This window comes from Anser anser (genome assembly GCF_964211835.1).
Source record: "Anser anser genome assembly, chromosome: 5".
In the NCBI taxonomy this organism is placed as follows: domain Eukaryota; kingdom Metazoa; phylum Chordata; class Aves; order Anseriformes; family Anatidae; genus Anser; species Anser anser.
The window spans coordinates 62,104,002-62,126,539 of record NC_139725.1 but is presented as its reverse complement, the minus strand read 5'-3'; the positions used below and the strand labels follow the sequence as shown (position 1 = coordinate 62,126,539).

At 49.0% G+C, this 22,538-nt stretch overlaps 1 protein-coding gene across 11 annotated transcripts in view; it reads right to left on the bottom strand.

The window, feature by feature from the left end:
* SLC35F4 (solute carrier family 35 member F4) overlaps window positions 1-22,538 on the bottom strand; it is a 108,561-nt gene that overhangs the window by 59,338 nt on the left and 26,685 nt on the right. Inside the window, exon 1 of one of the 11 annotated variants that reach the window (XM_083836752.1) lies at window positions 14,768-16,396. The exons of the other annotated variants lie outside the window; for them this stretch is intronic. Within the exon in view, the coding sequence (XP_083692878.1) occupies window positions 14,768-14,780 (13 nt within the window). The 5' untranslated portion in view covers window positions 14,781-16,396. Of the gene's footprint in view, window positions 1-14,767; window positions 16,397-22,538 lie in introns of those variants that run through there. 11 annotated transcript variants of the gene reach the window in all.

Below are 22,538 nucleotides of genomic sequence, written 5' to 3'. Positions count from 1 at the left end.
GATTTAAGCTTGTCAGATGCTGGTGCAAAAGCAGGTCAAAAAAACTGGAAACCCCACAGGCCACTGAGCTGATAGCTGATCTGCTGTCCCCGCGGGAAGCCATTGAGTCAGCACTCCCAATATGCATTCAGACCTAGGGATGGCAACTGAAAAAGTCACTGGTGGCAGTGATGGCCCTGAGCTGGGCTTCAGGATGGGTTCAGGAGCTGGGGATGAGCTCTGGGAGGAAACCGGGACGCTGACGGCTGGGGAAGGCACCCGGCTCCTGCTGAGGGGTCACGCCATGCTGCAGCCCCAGCAGCAGTCTGAGAAATGCCGCCTGCAAAGCAGCCTGGCCCTGCTCAGTCACGTACTGCAAAAGAGGTTCAAGGACAGGACTTCACTGGGTAAAATTCCAGCACATTCTTCATCGCTTCTCGGCAGCCCGGCAGCCCCTCGAATGATGAACTGGTCTGGGCTCATATGGCGCCGCAGAAATAATTATTTTCCAGAATTATTTAAACTGAGGGGAAAAGTTATTTATTCTTCGTTTTATACATCTTTACATAATTTATTCACTTTTCGCCCAAACAGTTCACGGCTTCTTAAAACGGGGCTTCAGAATATATTTATTTCATTGATTAATTAGAGAGTAAATTAGTCTTTACTTACTTTTTGCTTAATGACCTACCAAAGGCCTCAGAATTTGGCTTAATAACAGTGCTGCAAGCTACTTGAAGCGATGAATTATGGCATAATAATTAACATCCTTGCAGTTGTCAGGCACAAAGCCCAGCGATGTACAACGCCTCTGCATACCCAGGATATAAATGATTCCAGGAGCCCACGCTTTGATGTGTGATATCATAGCTAATATTGGACATACCTGTAAAATATCTTAAAACCCTTCTTTCTTTCAGCTAAAGAAACTATGGACATATTTAAGCTATAGAAATGAGCAGTGAGTTTAGACCAAACTTTTCATGAAACAAGCCCCCACCTGGACATTTTTGCCTCAAGAACCTGTTACGAATACCAAGTCAAATTCTGCTTCCAGAAGAATCCTCTTGGCATAACCCAGAGAGCTGCTATCAGCTCTACAGTTCTCTAATTGGAGTTCACCTCAGCCTGACCTAAGCCAGAGCAATTTATAGCTATTAAATGGCTGCTTTAGTTTATGTGATGCTGCTGTGGCTCTGCTGAGAGTACCCACCCGTCTTGCACGGGTCCATGCCCGTTCCCCGCACGCCCAACCCAAGCAGCACACAGCACAGAGTTTCATCTCTTCCAGCTTTCACCCAAACATCTTGTAACAGCACGGAAAACTCAATTTTCAAAAACAAAGAGTAATGCAATCTGGAAAAAGGGAAACAATATAGCATGCTTGGATGAAGCCACCTGAAAACGCAACCTGGAATCCAATTCTCTACACGTCATGAAATAACTGTGAGAGGTGAAGGAAAGAAAGCTACTGACTTCCCTGAGCACTAGTAAATGCCAGGCAGAAGATTCAGGTAGCTCCCAACGCTCCAGCGCTCCGATATGGCTGATATCAAACTGAAAGGGTTGTGAGGTTTTGGAACAGGCTGCCCAGGGAAGTGGTGGAGTCACCATTCCTGGAGGTCTTCAAGAAATGTGCAGATGTAGAACCTAGTGACACAGTTTAATAGCGGACTTGGCAGTGCTAGATTAAAAGGTTGGACCAGATGATCTTAGAGGTCTTCTCCAACCTAAATGATTCTGTGATTCTAGGACAATCCAGTGGGACTGGAAAGTCCTCAACTTGCACAGCAAAGATTGACCTGGCTGTTTCTATTCTTTTGCTAAACAATGCAAATAAAGCCAACAACGGCCCAAGTTTCACTTAAATTGATAAAGACCACAAGACGGAGGAAAAACAGCATAACAACATCATTGCAGCCTAAGTTGTCTGGATATAGCCAGAAATATCAGAGCAGGAACTTCAACAAAGCCCTGCAGTTCTGGGCACCTTTCACTCAGAAGCCAACACGAACGTCAAGCCCATTTTAAAATCTGCCCTTGAACAACAGAAGAAAGTGCCCCTCTTCAAAAAGGAGCAGCTTATAAAAATCATCTCAGCTCATCTGGCTGCAAAACAATTGTGTATGTGCAGTTGACAGGGCTGCTTCACTGGAAGCTGTACACCTCTGAACCTGCTCTGAGGATGAGTCAAGTCCCATGGGGTTCTTTGTTGGGCTGTGCAACACGTCCAGCGTCTTCTCTTCACCTTTCATTGATCTTCTCTGTGGAAAAGGACCTGGAAAAGTGCGTGCACACATGGGGTGGGGAAAGGAATCTAGAGCAAATGCTATACCACGGAGATATTGAAACCCATCTGCTTTACTAAAAGCAGCAAGAAACGAGGAAGGCAGCAACACACTTCCTAGGAACTGCGTCTGTTGGAGTGTTAAGATACCAGGCAAACCTTCAAGTCAAAGCTAAAAGTGAAGGCTTGAGCTGTGACTTTAAACCATATTTTGCTGACCAGGTCAGTCTAGCTGCTTCGATACCTGGTTAAATCACTGTTTTCCACTGACATTGGTGTCACTGCTCACCTTGACTTGGTGGTACGGTCCCGTTCCCATCAGCGAGGGTGCAGCTAGCAATTCATGCCCCTGCTTCCCCCTTTGCCCGACGAAAGTTTTAAGTTCAAGAGTGCAATTTCTAAGAAAACAATTAAAATGGAAGCTTTGCAGCAGCTCAGGCTACCAGGGAAGTTGTCAGCCCTCATGACACACAAGTACGAGTGAGGTCTCTGGCTGCCAGGCTGTCTAGCCTGCTCACTTCTTGCTTCACTTCCAAAAACGACTACATTGGCATCAGCAGGAATCACAGGCCTTCAAGGGCAGAGCATAAACTCAGTGCACAGACTCACCACGTACCTGATGGCACTTCAATTTAGCTAGTACTGAATTTATACACACCAGATAGCAAGCGGCTCTTTCAAGAAAAGGAACAAATTTGGTTAAATGCAGCTGAATGCTTTTGAATGCTCAAGTCTGAGCTTAACTAGGCCCTCTGCTTTCTTAAAGGAAGTCTCAGGAATGAAAAGGACGTTTCATCTGAGATGATCCAGTTTTGGTAGCACTTGCCTCATTGAGCACACTTAAGCAGAACATTTAATCAATCCATTTAACATAAAGTGACAGTTTGCCCGCACATGCAGAATTGAAAGCACTTTATTTTTAGGCTCCAGTGGTAGAATTTCAAACTGACAATGGAAAACATCACAGTGATTTAATGACCCCATGATTTTGGCCAACCCAGCAGTTTGCTGACATTCTGTTTGTAAAAGCAGAGCAGATGCTCCTTGGCTTTCTTGTAATGACTTTGAAAAGCAGAGGTTTTAAATGTGCAATATGACAGATATGAGGTCCAGAAGCAGATATGGAAAACAACAACAAAACACCATAAGACACTTCTGCTAACCCCACCAAAATGGCTGCAAATGTAGTCAGGATGTGACTGCAAAAGTTAAATGCAAAGGACACGTATTAGGAAGGAAGGAAGGTGATCCAGAAGGGTGCAAGGAGGCACAAGCAGAGATGCCACAAAAATTTGCCAAAGGGCAAGTGAGAAACCGTGGAACTTGGCGTGAAAGAAGAGTGCACAGAAAGAAGGAAATGGGAAAAGAAGGAGAAACTCTGAATGAGAAGATAAGAGCAGGAGCTCCAGAGCTAGTGTATTTGAACAGAAAAACCTGCAGTGATTTTGCCTGTACAGACCAGAGGCAGAGAACATCTCAGAGCCAGCAAGGCAAGAGTCATCTGGGACCAGTTACAGTACCTGTGTGCTCTTCCAAGCTCCCCAGCACAACAAACAGCAATCAAGCAATCTTGTGAAGCCTCAAGACACTCGATAACCCTTATGGGCCCTTTCCAACTCAGGATATTCTATAATTCTGTGACACCGACCTACCCTGCCCTACGTATGGTGTAATAAATCCAATCCAGGTTAACCCTGCAGGCAGTTTTTGTACACCCCAAAGACGACACTGCCAGAGAGGTCTTTCAGGAAGAGGATTTTCTACAGCCACACACTGCACTACAGAGATTTCACAAGAGTCCTGAAGCCTCCATTCCTAGAAAGACGTAAAGAAAGCCAAATTTTTAAGGCTCCCTCCTCCACAAGGGCAGTACATTCAAAGAAGGGGTTTCCTGGCCCCTGGTGCACTCTAGAAAGTGCCAGCAATTTGGTGATCCAGCCTCTTTGAAGAGCCCAGCCTTTTGAAACATCCTCCTTACGGTCACCTCACTTCCTCTCCAAAGTACCATGTAAGATACCAATATCACACCCCATTTTCTCATGTTGTCCAGCAGCTTGCCAAAAGAAGCGTTCAGGTGATGGAATTTAAATATTTCCTACTTGAGACCCAGCACTAGGCTTCTTTAGCTGTATTCAGAGAAGGATAAAGCACCAGTTTTTGTTAGTTCAGTGTTTCTTGGTCACGCTACCAAAAGCGCCCTTGCATTAAGGGACTGGCACCGACGGCTACAGGCCGCGGCCCAGGCTTCGATGGGAAAAGTCATTTTGGAAACCCAGTGTCATTTGGAGAAGGTGAGCCCAGCATTTTCTGAAAGCCTGTATTCTTGGACACAAGTCCTACAGAAAAGCACAGCGAGAAGCCCTCCTACACAGCCAATACCAACACCACAGCAGACTCTCACCACCCAGGACACAACTCCTGATGAAGGGACGCTCCTCGCAGCAGCAGGGCCAAGCTGACACTCTCCTCGGGCTCTCAGGGTAAAGTCTAGCTGCCACTTCATCTAAGGGAACTTCAGAGGCGGACTGCCCATCACGTGCACGGCTCAGCGACAGGTCCAAGCTCCAAGAGCTCGTGCAGCAAGGAACAGCGGTATTTTAGCAGTGAAGCCACGGTGCTTCAGCTCTCAAGAGACAAATCCGTGAAGAGGTGTTGATGAAGGAGGTTGTTCTGATGACACCCTGTACTCCGAGGCTCCCCTGGTTCAGATGTCCCCAGAGATCTCTGCGGATCTGCCAGCACAGAGGGGACAATCCCCGGGGCAGGGCAGGAGGCTGAGTGGCACCGAGCAGTGGCCCTCTTCTGTCAGGATACAGGGCCGAGCCCACCGCGGCACAGGAGCTTTGCTTTTCCTAATGAGGTCTCAGAGGAGACGAGCTGCGACTGTCTTTTGGGAAATACACAAGGTTATTTTGCAGGTAGGTAGCAGACCAGCCGAAAGGCCACAGTTTGAAAGCTTTTGAGAGCTCCAAGACCTGAAATACCTTCAGAATAAATTGCTCGGAGTCTTTGAAGAGACTCATTTTGGCAGGAAGCTTCGGAAGAAAGGGTAAAGTGCAGAACTAAAGGTATGGCCCAAAGAACAGACTGGTGGCTCGGGTACCTCACGGCTCCGTCAGATACACTGCACAAAGTTCCTGGGGACTCCTGGGACTGCAGAGATCCCGTGAACCTCCTAGCAACAGCTGTGGCTCAGGTGTACGTGGGGTGCCACGTGGAAATAATCACCAAACACAGACGCTGATAGCTAAAACCCCAAGCCAAAGCTGCAAAACCCCTTCGTGCTGCAGCACGGCAAACGACAGGACTCCTTTTTCAAGGAAAAAATGCTGCTTGGCTGAAAGCAGACTTATCTCCTGCAATTCACGGCAAAAACTGGTGTAAGGTAGGCTGCTAACAACATGGCTCAAAGCCTTCCTTGCAGCTACGCTGTCGTATAATAGAATTTCTCAAACCTAAGATAGGAAAAGCAGGCAGACTCCTTTGCATGAAGATTAGTGAGGAGGGTGGCTTAATCTTTCTTTTGGGCTGCTTAAATCCACGCTTCTCTTCACAAATCCAGAAGGCAAAGTTAAACGCAGGTGAGGTCACTGTCAGCACAGGCAGGAAACAAGGGAGTTAAAAGCAACAAACCCTTGGAAATATCTCCATTAATTATAAATTATTGAAAAGTGTTCAGCCAGTTTAGGTGCTATAGATCGCGGCGCAGAGACACAGCAGAGCGCCTTTTCCCCTGGTGATCAAGGAAATCTGAGTTTTACTTTGAAAATTTACAGAAAGCTGCAAGCCAGGGGCTCTTTGGCCATGACCAGCCAGAGTCACTACGAGCTTTAAAAGCTCCTCTGATTTCCCAGCTTAACCAGTGGGCATAGATGGTGGCAAATTCATGCTCCAGTCGCTGAGGATGAAACCCCATCATCAAACCAAGACTGAGAAAGATCCCAGTCCTTTACAGACACTGGGAATAAAAGGAGACAGATTTAGTAGGACTTGGTTATGAACAGAGACTACCAACCCACAGTCACTCCCCATCTAAAATGGGTGCAGCAAATGGAAAGGAGACAATTTGCCTAAGATTAACAGAAAGCTTAGGAATATCCCCAAGGTCACATATGGTGCTTGTGAAACAGAAGGGAGATGAAACCAAGCCTCACGGATCCATTTCCAGCCTCAACCCCAAAATCACCCTTCGTCTCCTCTGCGAAGGCCCATCTGACCAGACCCAAGATCACTTGGAAGCTCTAAATAGAAAGGGTATGAAGAATGGAAAATAACTTTCAGCGCTGACAATATTGTCCCTATTTAGCTAACAAGTATCGATTTTTTTCCTCTGCCACTTGAATGCAGATGAAAGCAGCACAGATTTGGCTCTTTTGTTTAATTCCCTGAGTCCAATCAGTGTTACTGATGCTATCACCAGACTCTGAGGACTGATTACCCATGTGCTATTTAAAGCCGGAGAGGTGCTTACATCTCATTTTGTGTGGGACCAATGGGAATCGTAGGTTAGGCAGGAAAGTCTAATTTTTTTGCTGTTGTTGATAAAGCTCCCCTATGTGAAGGGACAGATCTCTGAAAAAACAAGCTGTTCTCAGAGCAACAGAACAGATGATGCCTTGTTTTCCTACAGATTTATCCCTCTTCAACATGAGTGTAGAAACCCTACTTTTGCTTTTGCCACAATTCCACCTCTCCATGAAATTTTGGAACGAACTTATCTTCCATGAATCACCTTATAACCTCTTTTCCAATCATTTCAAGCTGCAGGAGCTCAAGAGGTCACAAGCTACAACGAAGTTTTCCACCTGTGATGGAAAAAAAGAAGGCAGTGCAGGAAACAATTAGTCTACATATCATTTATTCCATCTCTTTAGGTTGTTCTTTCCTTCCTTAATTCAGGTGCAATGAGCACTCAGGCATTTACCCGCGGTCTCACCAGTTGTCCTCAGCTATTACAAAGAAGAGCTGTCTTGACCAAGATGACAAATGAAGCCCAGAATTTATCAACTGCCAATGTTTTTGCCAGCTTTGCATTAAGCAAAAAGCCCCAGGTTCTGCAGGCAGCAAGGTCGTAGGGTGCCCCTCCAAGCCTCACAGCTGAAGGCAGGAGCAAACTTTGGGCATTTTTACAATCTTTACGATTCTGTAAAGCCAGAACAGCTTTAAAGCCAGCCCAGGGGAAAATCCACTCCTCCCGCTCAGGCCACGAAGGCCAGAGAACCTCATTCAGGGCTTTGTGCTTCAGTCTAGCTTGGGTCTTATGCCGCCAAACTGAAGACATCTAATCTTGATGTCAAGATTGCAAATGAGAGAGGATCACAAGCTGGGGAGGTGTGTCTGCCTGCACCACACACACCCACCTGGCATCCCCCAAATCCTGTACAGGCTCACTTACCGGCTGCGTTCCCCGTCTCTGCGAAAATCTTCCCCAGGAATCAGGCACAGCATTACATGCAAACCTTAAACACCTGCTAGTCTGCAGCTCACCTCCAGGCCAGGGTGCAATCACAGACAGGCCATCACACAAGTAAATACGTGAAGTTCCCCCGCTGCAGCAGCACCCCTGTGTTTCTACACCATCCTTACGAAATACGAACACCACAACCTGGGCAACGGCAGCAGCAGAGAGCCATCGCCACCCCACGCCCGTACCACGCTCCTTTCCCACAGCTGTAAACCTTTCACCAACCATACCCTCAGACACGGTCTGGGACGCATGCCTGACACACACGGTATCAGGCTGTACATAGCCCCATGCAGGCAGTCATGCTAGATATACTGAAGATGATTTGAATAAGCTGGGAGTCTGCCCTTCCAAACAGGCTGCGGTCCGTAGAGACGCCTTGCAGAAGCCGGCTCAGCTCAGCACAACATCTCCTGGGATGCTGAAAGGCTGCAGTTATAGCTGGTGCCCTTGTACTCCTATGTTCCTGTAGCCCACACAACCCGTGTATTTCCAGTAAGTGGAAAATCTCTGTAAGAAATAACTCAAGAGTATAGCACCTACTGGAAAGCCCGGTAAAGCATACACAAGTTTCCAGCTGCTTTTTTTTTTACTGGTCCCTGCTGGTTTGATTTGGGGATTCGAGATTAAGCAGCCGCTTCCTAGATGCACTGCCGCATTCCCAAAAATACTTGGCTGGCAAGCGCCAGTGGGGACAGACTGAGCTGGACTGCCTCGAAGGCAGGCAGGCAGCAATAAGAGATCAAATTACTCTACACACACGCTATTCTCACCTTATCCGATACCTCTGTGCAAACCACAGACACTGCGAAACCCTTAGCAGCAGGGGACAGCTCTGAGCACATGCACTGAACTCCCTCCTGGGTGTCACACCTGCCTGTTCGTCTTCTAAGGCGGCAGGCTTGATTCCCCACGTGCTTTGTACTTGCCACTGTCACCCCCATTCCCACAAACTAGTGTTTAACTTTTCTCAGGTTAGCTTCTCCAGAGCACTTTCACCCCATGGACACTTGAGTTTTGCAAGCCATGGGCCACAGTCCAACCCAAAGCCTCAGACAACCAGTCCTCAGGGCAGCAGCCCCCTCAGGACATCCAAAACCCACACCTGAAGCCCAGACCGAAATTCCCAGCATGAATCCATTCCCAGCCGCGGCTGACAGTGCAGCAAGCTCCCTGTCTACAAATGATAAATTATATATGAACCACGCTACCTGCTGCGAGCATCCGAGCGCTGTTCCGACTTGCTCTACCACAGTCGTTTTGGGTTGCTTAGCTCACTAAGATCTCGGCTTGCCGCAGCAGTGACCGCACTGGGACACAGTCTAGGGACAGTCAGGACGAGCCGTGGCCCCCCAGGGGTCTGTTTTCCACACCAAGCCCAACCAGGCTGCGGGGTTCTGACCCACATGCTGGGCACAGTCTGACAAGGTGCTGGTTTGGGCAGAAAAGCTAGTTCAAAGCATTTCATAGAGTCCTAGAATCATTAGCTTGGAAAAGCCCTCCAGGATCATCTGCTCCAACCACCCCCCTACCACCAATGTCACCACTAAACCATGTCCCTAAGCACCAGGCCCAACCTCTCCTTGAACACCCCCAGGGACGGTGACGCCACCACCTCCCTGGGCAACCCGTCCCAGTGCCTGACTGCTCTTGCTGAGCAGAAATGTCTCCTCATTTCCAACCTGAACCTCCCCTGGCACAACTTGAGGCCATTCCCTCTGGTCCTGTCACGAGTTACCTGTGAGAAGAGGCCGACCCCCAGCTCCCCACACCTCCCTTTCACGTAGCTGCAGAGAGCGATGAGGTCTGCCCTGAGCCTCCTCTTCCCCAGCCCAAACCCCCCCAGCTCCCTCAGCCGCTCCTCACAGGACTTGTGCTCCAGGCCCTTCACCAGCTCTGCAGCCCTTCTCTGGGCACCCTCCAGGGCCTCCATGTCCTTCTTGTAGTGAAGTTGAACTGAACACATTTCCATCCCTTCCCTTCCCAACTGTTTTAATACCATGCTCTCTCCAGCTGCACCACACTTGCGGGCCCACTTCATTAACCGGATCACTGAAGCAGTCAGGACTAAAACAGCGTGCCAAGCCCGGGCAGGGAGCTGCTTCTGAGAGACAAGCTCAGTTTGCTCCTCCAAAGGGCTGTGGCAGCAGAAGCAGCACCACAAAAACCCCAGGGAGGCCTGAGACCGCTGCTTCCCCTGTTGGAGCTACCCAGGTGACCACAGCGCCATCGCCGAGACACTACGTGGTGCTACCTGCGCGGCGCGGATGCTGCCATCCAGGGTGGACAAATACCACCTCTTGTTCCCAGCTGGGAAGGGACCCACTGGGAGTGGTGCAGCTCCTGCCTCAGCCCCCAGTCACCCCAGTGAGCCGCCATCACATTCGACCAGCTCTGCAACGTGAGGCACAGGAGGAGCAGCCCTCGGTAATCCCAGATTGCGTCGTCTTCCAGCTCACAGACAGCTCTTCGAAGGCTGCCACCAACCATTTGGCCACGGGAAATCTTGAGCGTGTAACTCATTGAAATACCATACAGCAGTTTCCCTGCCTGTTGGACGTTTGCCTGGTCTGCACTAGGATGAAGAGAAGACCAGTCCCCACGAAACAAACAGAAAAGAAAGCAAAGGGCAGTCACTATGAGGCCAGGGGATCTGCTAAGCATGGCATCTTACTCTGTGCGTAAGGAATTGGCTAGAAACACCAGCCTTGTGGCCTCCCAGCTTCATTGCTCTGTGCATGTTCCTGGTAGATTTACAGCACGAGCTTCAAGGATGAGATCCCAACCTGTACTCAGCCTTTCCTTATTTCTCCAACCCAGCTGTGAAACAAACTAAGCAGGCAGTTTGGCGACGTTACATCCTGCACGAAGAATGCAGAGGGGACTCTATGCCAGCACCACATACCTTAAGCCGCCTACAGACTGCTCTGAACCGTGCAGGACACAAAGTAGATCCCAGGTACTGCACACAGGGGGTGGGAGGCTGGAAAATGTCACCCACTGCTGCTGTGCTGAGCACAGCTTCGGGACGCAGCTCTGACATGAGTCAGAATTTAAATGGTTTGAGGTGAACCACTCAGAAGCAGCACAGCATATGGCTCCCTCCTCTTTCAGTGCTCTCCTAAGCCTCAGCAAGCTCTTCTAAGCTCTTCTTCCTTAGCAAACTCCACAGATGAATGCAACTCCAAGGCCCAGAACAGATAGCCCTGACAGCTGCTCCTAACGCAGCACTTAACTCGCTGCCCAGACCCAGAACAAAGCCAGCTTCCAGTCCTACATAACCCCACGCAAAGCGGGGGGAGCCCTGCTGCAAAACTGGCTTCAAACACATCTCCTCTAGGCCTGTGTTCCGAACCCACAGAAGCACACGGTGATGTGCAAGCGTCCTCTTGCACTTTTAGCCGACCCGTCAGACCCATCGTTCCCATTAATCACACGTACCAGTGAAATCCCAACTTGGGCAGTGAATTTAAAAGCCAGAAACTGGCCGTTCTTTGGGGCAGATAATTCTCGAGGCTTTTAGGATGGCATAGAAATCCTTGGAAAGAAGGTGCCACCATTTGGAAGGAGGGATGCCAGTGCCAAAGCTGACATGGTCAGGCTAATCACAAGTATTAAAGCAAATGACAAGCCCCATGAGAGAAATATGATGTGCCTGCATTTCCGTAACATCACTGTCTCTTCGCTACACATGCATACAACCCACAAAAAATAATAATAATAAAAAAAAAAGCTAGTTAAGCACACAAAACTAATAAGGAAATAAAAAAACAATTGACAGAATAAAGCAAAATTTGTGGGGAAAAAAAACCACAATGCAAACAAACAAAACCACTGATGCTTTCCTAACAGAAAACCTCGTTTTCTATGGTTTTGCCTCCTTCAGTTGCTTGCCTTGGTTATCCAAGAAGATGAAGCATTGACTGAAGCATTTCTTGTCATTAGAAAGTGAGCAAGGACAATCTGGTTGTTGTTCCTCTGATGTCTAACAAGGGTTGAGCTCATACTCTAGATTTTCCCACAGCCAGGTGCTGAGGACTTGTGTCTTTATCGGGTCTACTGCACGCACAGAACTAGCAAAAAGACAGTTTTGTTGAATTTCAATCTGAATGCAACCAGACTGATCCAAGACATTCAAGATTCAGGAGACGAGACGAGCAATATGCACACACAATGGCAGCAGAATTATATTTTGAGAAAATGAGGTTGAAGGAAGTATTGCAACTAGTTGGAAATCCTACAGCCAGCAACACAGAGAACAAGACCCCAAGGACATTCAGTAGGAAAGGGTTTGCTAAAGGCCCAAACAGCATCTGCTGACAACAAAATGAACCTGTGTGAGCCAACACCAGGCAGCTTCAACCACCTGTCATCCCTGGAGTATGTTCATCGTCTGGCCAGCAGCAAAACAAGCAGAGGGAAAGGGATAGCCTTGACATGATGGATGCAACGCTGCTGGCCTTGCCAGCCAAACTGATGTTTTAGCTGGCACAGAGCTGTGCTCACACAGAGCCAAGGACTTTCTGCTCCTTGTGCTGCCCTTCCTGCAAGGGGCTGGGGTGCACCAGGAGCTGGGACGGGACACAGCCAGGAGCTGGCCTAGGCTGCCCAAAGGGGTGCCCCATGCCAGGTGGCACCGTGCTCGGCAATAACAACTGGAGGAAAGAGGGAGAAATGGGGGGAACGTTGGGAGCGGTGCTGTTTGTCTTCCCTTGAAACCCTTACACACGATGAGCCCTGCTTCCCTGGAACTGGCTGAACTCCTGCCTGCTGATGGGAAGAGAATGAATTCCTTGCTTTGCTTTTGCTTTACCCGGTAACCTATCCTGATCTCACCCCACCAGATCCCACACTTTTCCCTCTCGGACTCTCTCCCCATCACACCTGGGGACAGCGAGCGAGTGGCTGGGCAGTGCTCAGCTGCCCGCCAGGGTTAAACCACACCAGGAGAGGCACAGCCTTGAGTTACCCAAATTGATGCACAGTCATTAAATCCGACACTCGAGAACTTCCAGCTGCTAACGCCAGGGATATTTTTTTAAAAGTCCCATTAACCAGCAGAGTTTCTCCAACAAACCACAGTTGTCTCTAGGTGAAGCAGCTCACTGCAAAGAAGAAATCTGGCTGAAGACGTTTCTGCCTTTCAGACTGTTAGTCTTCCTTAGCGACTAATTAGTTTGTTAAAGGCTTAGTGATTTTATTCTTTTTTCAAATTGCATGCAAAGGATTTTCTGGCTTTATCATGTTCGTAAGACGTTTGTGCAGGCCAGCAGAGCATATGCCCCGTTCCCTAAATTAATAGGTTGCATGCTTTCTTTTGGAGGACAACAAATTGAATTAAGTTGTCTGGGGAGCTATATTCTCCTGAGAATTCTCACTGGGGATTTAATTTGAAATACGGATCTTTTGCAAGTAACTGTGCTTTTGTTAGAACTTGAAGAGAGAAGCTACATTCTGGAGACAAATTCATCTGTAGGTAGTCACAGGCTGATGTGAGTATAAATCTGAAAAACAAGACTTTTTTTTTTAATGAAGAAAAGTCTGCTTCAAACACTTGGTAGCAGGGCCCCTTTAGACTTCCCTGTCCCTGGCTATGTCGGGTACCTTAGATTATCTCTACTCCAACGTAAAATCTCCAGGACAGCTCATTACTGGTGTTGGCTTCCATCGGCAGGAAAGTTATTAACAAGCAAATATCTGCCATAAGAATCTAGGAGATGCTCCATGATTAAAATGACAAGCGGAGCACTGTGACAAGTACTTAAACTCTTTAAATTCTCTTTAAATTAATTTCTTTAATTCTCTTTAAATTCTCCTCCCACTGGAGGAGAGATCAGGACCCCTGGCAGCCACCCAAGCTTCCTCAGCCGCCTGAAGCTGGCCAAGCATGAAGGACCACTTCTTCTACCAGCCACCAGGGCCCAGAGCCAGCTTGCTCTCAAAAACCAATTCCAATCAGAAACCAAATCACAGAAAAAAAACACCCTGCACAGCCTCAAACCCAGCACCCCGAGCGTACCTCCTGCAGACTGAGCACTTGCTCGCCCCAGAGAAGGGAATTGCAGTGTGCACGGGACACAAGTTGTCACCGTGCTTTTATGAGTCCTTCCACATTCCTAACTGAGCAACAGCATAAAGACAAAAAAAAAAAAACAAGTCCCACCTCACCAGCTCAGCAAAGGTCAGGTTTTTTGAAGTGCATAAACCTCTCAGCAGCCATTCTAGCCACAACGGGCAGCGTGGCCTCAGCTGGGTGAGCGGGAAGTCTGGCAGAGTCCGAGCAGGCATGGAGTCCTTTTGGAAGCACCTGCGGCTGCTAAGAAGAGCCAAATATTTGGTTCACAGTCTTCACACGATGGAGAGGAGGAACCACAATCTCCAGCATTACACGGCCGTGGTCCTACAACCCGCAGGAGCACACCCTCGATGCTGCCTTCGCAACGGAGCCGCCTGCGCTCCACTAATCCAGAATTGGCCTGTTTAGCAGCTGGCAGTAAAAAGAAAGTGCCAAGTCATCTACTTCCACATTTAGGGATGATGAAAAGCACTTGAAAAATCCTCGGCACTTGTGCAATAATTATAACAAGCACAAGTACTTGCTTTGGGAAAGTATAATGTATTCGGGCGAGCAGAACCACATCAAAGTGGAAGCTTTCAGACACTTCAAGGAGGAGCGTACGAAGACATTTATAGAGACAGATATAATTGTCACGGTCACGAGCCCCTCTTAGGCAAGGATCATACGAAGGAGAAGCAGATGAGTGAAGCACAGTGGACATATAGCTGAGGCACATAACTTAAGTTCTTATTACCTGGATATAGTGCAAGCAGTGCTACTCATTTTGCGTGCATTTTCTACCTCAGGATGAGCTGTAGCTGCTCCAAAAAAGAAGTCTTTCACTGGGGTCAGTGCTCCACAGCTGCCTGCTTGCTGTAAAGGGCTCCGAGCTGGTCAGCAACTCCCGTGCAGCTAACCACAGCCTTGTCTAAGGTCTCCCTGTGAGTCCCCATTCCCCCCTCCTCATTTTGCTACACACCAGCTGTTAGCATGTGTGTGTGCCCATCGGAGTGATGCCTCCATCCCACCGCCTAACGGATGAAGCGCGCGGCTGAGGTGAAGTCCCATCTGCAACCTGCCACTGTCTCTAAGCCCAGACCAGCCCTTTCCCTGCAAGGGAAAGGCAATGGAAATCAACAAAAAAAATTCAAAAGGGCTCGGGTAAAGTCTCTGCTGGCTAAGCCACATCTGGGAAATTTGGCAAAGTCTTCGTTGTTTAATTAGGAAACAAACCAGGAACTTAGTGTAATCAGCTCAGCTTCGCCATCAACAGCTGACCAGAAGTCTTACGTGAAGTAACACGCAACATGCCCTAGTCACAAATACAAGGCGGACTTATAAGCACAAATACTTGTCTTTCAGTGTTGGCAGGACCTAGGAAATAGGAGGATATGACCTCAGATAGAGGAAGGTGAAAGAAAAAGCCTGGTGCAAGGAGGCTTTCCCTCTCTACTTCCCAACTAATGACTCGTGGAACTTGTAGGACCTTAATACTAATCATTAACTGTTATTCCTCTAAGGATAATTTGGATCTAATAACCTAATAATCTAATAACGAGATTTATATCTACCTTGCTTCAGCAGTGGAGGCTGGAGTTACTGCATAAGAACAACAGGAACCGCACCTGCACCCGCTCCCAACCACCTCCCAGGGAACTGTGTTAGCGCACAGCAAGGAGAGAAATCCCCACAACATTTTTCATCGACCCGAAGCCAAGCCAGCCCAGCAAACACCGTGCCGTTTCCCGGCTGCATCCTCTCTGCAACGTTTCATACAGCAACCAGTTATTTTTGGTGAAGCAGATTAAGAACTGAGGTCGTCTGCTGAACACCGAGGCTGGCAGCTTTATCTTGGTAGTTACCCACAGCACTCCTTTGCCTGGCAGGGTGCAAGCCTGCAAACACTAAAAATATTCAGCTGAGACGGGGCAGCGTTATCCTAGCTGAGGAAGAGGAAGGGGAGCACAGAGCAGCCACTTGCACATTTGCATAGACAAAGAAGCTCAGCCCTCCCCCAGCCCCTTTACCAGATACTCAAGCTTTTTTCGGTTTGTTTTATTTCTGTTTTTACTCAAGGTTTCTTTCCTTTTTGCCATAAAACTTCAGCCACAGAGAGAAGGAGATGCCGATGGCACTGTCCCAGGCTGAGAGCAGCAAAAAGAGGTTTCCCCCTCCTACCCATCCGGCAGCTCTGCTGATTCAGAAGGATTTACGGCAAGGCAGTGAGTGACCAGCTCCAAGAGGAATTGTGCCTCCCCCTCACCTAACAGCTCTCCAGAGGGCAGGAAGGCAAATCCTGCTCCCCACGCTGCTGCCAGCACTGCTCATTAAGGTTTTGCAGCTTTCTTTTTTTTCTAGAAGCCTGAGATCCCAGCGCAACGTGACCGTGAGACCCTCTGCTTGACTTGTGCACCGACAGAGGGGTGGGAGAAGAGAACAAGGTGCTCATTGTAGCCCATCTTTTGGGCCACGTACTGGATGACAGAGTCGAGCAAAAAAAAAAAATGACACCTGCATTAGAGCATTCAAGAGAAAGGCAAGAACCGAAGCATCTCTTGTCCTGCCTTCGTCCTTCAGGAGCTCCCACAATACCTGCACCTGATCCACATCCCACCTCTTGCCCAGCCGATGCTCTGCTCCTCCTCTCAACGGGAAACGTCAGCAAATGCCAGGAAAAGTGCCCGATGATCCTAGAGACTCCCAGGGCTCTTCGGAGTTTGGGACTGCTCACCCATGCCTCACGCTTGTGGAGCGAGCCAGACGTCTGGGGCCAGCTAAGTAAAGGAGACTTTAAAATGCAAAGAGGGCGATTTATGCAGATGGAACTACAGGAGGGCTTTCAGGCAGGAAGGCTGTAACTGCCCAGCGAGGAACATTACGCGACAAGGGTTTCAGAGGTAACATGGAAAAAATGGGGGAAAAAGAAAAAAGAAATAAACTTCTTCCCAGCTAGCACATCGGTACGCCCCGAATCCTGTAGCAGCAGCTCCTCGATGAGGCACTTCAGCAATAAATCCAGAGCACGCGGTCCCCTGAGCAGCGAGGCTGTAGACGCACCGATCATTAGCAGCAAGCAAACACACTTCAGCTGCAATTCAATCTAGACTGCGTGGCATTTAAGTAAAAGGAGGTCATCTTTATTTCCAGCTATAAGTGGGTTTTTATTATTATTTTTTGCTCTTTATTAGCAGCGTGGGACAAAAGGGAAACAAACTCCCGATTTGCTACGAACCTCACACATCGCAAATGCAAAGGGGTGAGGCCAAGCGACTGCCACCGGGCTGAGAGCTCTGGGAGATGACTTCTGCCTTTCCCCCTAGGCCTGCGAGAGGAGCTATTTAACTTCACGGGGCACGGTGAGGGTCCTCAGCCATCCTCAGGCCCTGCAAAGAGCCGCTCATCCTCCTGTTGCCCAGCCCTGCACAGCCACTGCAGAGCTCGAGGCGATTCCCTGCTCTCTGCAGCGAGAGAGGAGCCACATCCCCAACCCCAACAGTACAATAAAATCGGGTCAAACCCTAAGTGCAGGAAAAACCTAGCCAGGAAAACACCTTCCAGCCCCATCTCCTAAAAACCCCTAACAGTACAGAGCCCTCATGAAGCATTTAAAAGAGCAAACACCCCGATGGGCTGAGGTGAAGAACCAGAAACCCCTTCACAGGTAATTTTTTACTAAGGTACGAGCAGCCTGAGCCACGACTTCGAATGAAAGAGCTAACTCAGCTTCTGCTGGGGAGCTCCTGTACTGCAACGCCAGCATAAATTTTAATAAAACAGCAACACAAACACAGTCTTTTTACCCCCTGAAATGTTGCTGTAGATAGGATGAGACTCTCAGGCCTTTAAATAAGTCTGCTCGAGCACCACGACGTCCTGTTCTGCCCGAGTAAGGACTTATTCTGTTCTGGCAACCTGACAGTGATTCAGGGAGTTGCATTTCGCTATGCAGAGCCATAACGCCACTCCAGATACCAACAAATTGATTTGTCAGGCCTACTACCACTATTTTTTTGCCTATTAGTCTATGCCGTCATCACCAAACAAGCCATGAAGTCAAAGAGCATTAATTTTCATTTATTTATTTATTTTTTAAAAGGAACAGCTGCTCTTCTTTCTGTCACAGCGCTGATTTAAACCGAGACCAATGTGAGGCATCAAAGACGGCTGAAATACGTGGTGCTCCTCGCGCGGTGCCGATGCACCGTAACGCAAACCAGCCTCCAACCAGCAGGGGAGGCAGGGAGAAATATTATTGCTTCGAGGCAGGGATTATCGGGGGGTTTCTCGCAGGCTGCTTTGATGAATCCGACCGCAGTCGCTTCCAGACAGACAAGGCTGGGCCCGAAGGACCGACCGACGCTCTGCTACGGTTCTTCACTGCCTGCTACGGCTGGAAGCAAAGCCCCGAGTACCCAGATGCATCCTTGTAAACCTATTTAATTTTATTTCCTTTAAATTACGGAACAGCCACGCTGATTTCACAGTGAAGGTAGGAACAAACATTAACATTCGTAAGAAATAGTTATTTCTAACTTGCCCCAAAAGGCTGCTTTCTTCATGAATTTTCTCTGCGTGTCTTTCTAACCCAAGTAGAGCTTGGCTTGCAAAGTCTACCGTAAATCAGACACAGCAGAAGAGAGATGAGGTTCCCTTCGGCACAAATGCTCTGCCCTCTGAGAGCTGTTCCTCAAAGAGGTCAGCCTGGAAAACCCAGCGCTGCCTTACTCACAACTCTTCCGAGAAGGCCAGTAGCTGAGAATTTAACGTCTTGGGGGTCAAAAGAAGAAAATCACGTAATTTTCAAACCAAAGTATTGGCTGATTTTGCTTTCTGCTAACAGATTTCATTTATGGGATTTACGTAATTCCTGCAGTAAAACGGTGCTGAGTGACGCATGGCAAGGTGAAGGAAAGGGGAAGGGAGCATCGCTGAGCAGACCACGGGGAGCCTCTCCCCTCGGATCAGGAGCTCTGGGGACCTCCAACCCAGGATGAGAAGTGAGATCCGTTACATAAAGGTGCTTTTTTATAGCCTCTCTCATTTGCCTCAGCATCCCTTGGGCTCCTCAAACGGCACCATCATCAGTGGCAAATGAGAGAAGAAAAAAAGCTTCCCTTGACTTTACCCGAAAAAGCTTCCCTCGACTTTCCCCCCAAAAAGCAATGGGAAGGGAGGCGATACAAAGGCAAATAAGACTTTACGGGGGAAAATATCAGAAAGGAAACCCCTCGGACAGGATCCCAAAATTATTCAAGCAACACCGCGATTGGAATACATCAGCAGGAGAAGGGAGAGGAGCTCCTCACTGCAGAGGCCACTTGGACAAACGGCTGCCAGGACGGACGATGAACGTGCCCGCTTTGAACACCGCATGGCAGAGCACAGCCCAGGCACCCTCGCTCTCTGTGAAGCAGCAGCCTCATTTCAGGCCCGAGCTGCCTTTTGTGCCAGCCTCGCAAATTTGCTTCAGTGACCTGAAGCAGAACAGCTTGTTCTCCCGTCCACGTTTCCACAGCCCCGGGAGCTGTCGAGCTGCCTGGTGGTGACGGATGGCCTCGTGCCCACCGCCAGCCTCCTGGAGGGCGGCAGGAGCCGCGCCGCTTCCATCTGGATGGCTGCAAACCTGGACAATGGGCGGCACGGAAGGTGCAGTCGCGGCCCCTGAGCTAGAGGCAGGACAAACAGCTCCAGTTTGCACCAGGCTGTGCTGTTCGGCAACCGGCGAGGGCAGGAAGAACGGACCCATGGCCAAGTTCGCCTCCTTTTTGTACAGATACCAACAGACCCACGGAAAGAGCAACCAGCCATGGCAAGGAGCGTTTGTGGCTCCCTGCCTCCTGTCCTCTCCCGCCTTGCCCTTCACGCCAGAAAGGCAGGAGCCACTCGGACATCCCTCTCTAACTCCTTTATACCCCTGAATCGAGGAGTCCTTCAAGCAGCAGAACCAGTTCCATGGACTTTAATGAAGCCTACCAAAGCTCTAGAGTCAATGGTTTCTGCTTCAAGGCATGTAAAACCAATCCAAAAATGCACAGAAATGTGCCTGGGTCTCATCTTATCCTCTCTTGGTACAAGACACAACCAACCCAACACAATCACCGCTAACACAGGTTTGTCTGGACTGGGAAGCCACCCCTCACTGAGCACGACACCCATCCTTCAAAACAACCTTGAAAGACATCTCATAAAGCCTAAGGCAAACCTCCCTTGTTGCAGTTTCAACCCAAATACTTCTTTTTCTTGCCATCGAGATCACGAACAGCTCATTTCCTTCCTTTTAATACTTTGAAGACAGACCCCATATACAACCTCAGCCTTTAGTCCCACACTGAACAAGCCCAGGCTCTCAGTCTTCCAGGACACACCACAGCCACAGAGGACACCATCCATCTATTTCAGAAAAGCATAGGAGTAAATTTGTCAGGACACAGAAATTGTGATATTGGATCCAGGTGACTGGCCCAACCAGTTTAAATTTTACTCTCCAGTAGCTGGGATGGGATTTTCATTTGCTGAAAAAGGAAAAGGTCGCAGCTTTTGCCTTGAAAAAGGCTGCCAAACTGGGAGGCTCACTGCATGTCCTCCAGATTTCTATGCTTTTCACATCAGGATTGAGATTGTTTACCTGCTCTCGTGCTGAAATTAGTTTTCCTGACACCCAATCGCATTTTCCTTGGTGCAACACACATCTGTTGCCCCACGTCCTCATGCTGCACAACTCTGAGAAGAGCCTAGCTCCATCTTCTATACGAGACCTCAACTTGCTGTGTCCCAGACCCCGACCATCTCGGTGGCCTCCCCTGCACGTTCTCCAGTGTGGCATCCTCTCCCAAAGTGGGGGCAGAGGGTGCAAAGCACGGCACTCTAGGTGTGACCTCACCAGTGTGACCCTCCAGCGCTGGGCTCAACGTTACCTCCTTTTGACCAGAATTCCTAATTTGACCTGAAAATATCCCTCAGTTGTCAGTTCAGACGAAGCATTCCCACAAGAAGGCCATCTCTCCAGCAAGCTGCCATCTTCTGCCATCAGTCAGGTGAAAATTCCCAGCAGGATATTGTGTCCTGAAGCCACTGCTCGCATCTGAGACCTGTCCTGCCTCAAGCAGCCGCTCGTCACTGCTGCGTGCTGGTAAAAACACGCTCCGATGCCTCCAGAAGGTGTCGGATGATAACCAGGCAGGGCCAGCTTCTGGTCGCTGATGCACTGACAGAAGAAACGGTACTGATAACAAAACAAACAAGAAATAATAATTCGAGCTTGGCTCAGGCTGCGCGGCCCTTCTTATGCCAACGCTCAGGCCAAAAAAAGACATCAAGATAAGCTGAGCACGCACATCAGTAAGTTAAGGCTCAAGTAGAAGACAGGGAAGTTTTAACATCTTTGCCACCTAAAAGTGGCTGAATCCCTTCCACAAGCAGAACGCTGGTATTTGGGGAAAACCAGCGACAACGTTCTGGATTGCTCTACCTGGAGGATGCAACAGCTCTGCTAGCGTGGAACGGATGGAGAGAAGCAGCAAGCTCCACTGTGCTCCAAGGAGACAGACGCTGCACCGCTGTGTTCACGAAGGGCAAACAGGAGCCAAGAAGCACAGAGCTGGGGTGCAAGCAGGCTGCCCCATCCTCTGCCTGGTGCCTGCCACTGAATAGCCTGAGAAGTCCAGACAAGAGAGGTAAGATTATCTGCATAGTGGATTTGGCTTACCGAGCCCATTCCCTCTGCAGAGCTGGCGCACAGCCTGCACACCACAAGGGAAGGAGCGATGGAGGGATGTCCTGAGCAGCGCCGAGTACCAAAGAGCCCCAACAAACAGCCCCGGGGGAAAAAGCTGTACAGAGACCAGGAGGCTCACCCACTTCTGAGTGCAGACGTGGCTGGACTGCCTCACCCTGAAACTTCTCTCTGCTGAGTTATGCAAGCTGCTGTCTGGTCCCCACTGCTGAGGCAGGTAAGGGTTAGGAAGCAGCCTGGCCCCTGCGTCCCTTAATCTCAGCCGGTGCCAAGTGGAGATGCTCCAGTTTGCTCCAGGAAAGCCCCAGGGGTAGACTGGGCCAGGAGTAAGCCCTGCAGGAAAGTGTATCAGAGCTGACACAGGGAATGGCCAGGCCCAGAGGAGAAGAGGTACGCACGACTTGGCTGTCCTCACGAGCATGGGAAGGGTCCTCAAGGCACCTGAGACATTCCTGAGTGCACCCACATCCCTCAGTCCATCAAGACTAGCCCATCCACAGGTAGCAGCACCGTGCTCTTCATCATGCAATAAATAGGATTCCGTGGGCGACCAAGATGGGACACGAATTTGTTTTACCATCAGTCAAAAGCAGGCAACTGCAAGTCCCACTAACAGCGACAGGACCAGAGCAGACTGCTGAGCAGATCACCAAAAAGCACTGTTACCTTGTACAAATTTACTCACGCTTCAGCAAAACAGGTAGCGGAATTATCTAAGGAACAAAATTACCAAGCGTGCCACAAAGACCTCGGATTATTGTGCTGTTGCGTTGTGTCAACAAGGCGGAGATATAAAATACCCTGCTTGCAAGTAAAATGAGGATTGTGCTCTCACCTGCCCCATTGCCACACCTCCGAGACATCAAACGTGGATATAATTTTGCTGTTTGTTGAAATGAAACAGTTCAGTCAAAAATAATGGCTTCTTCTCTAACCCACTGTGACTAATCCAGCGATGCACACACCAGGCAATCTACTTCATTACTGTTTTAATAAAAAATGATTTCATGGATTCTTC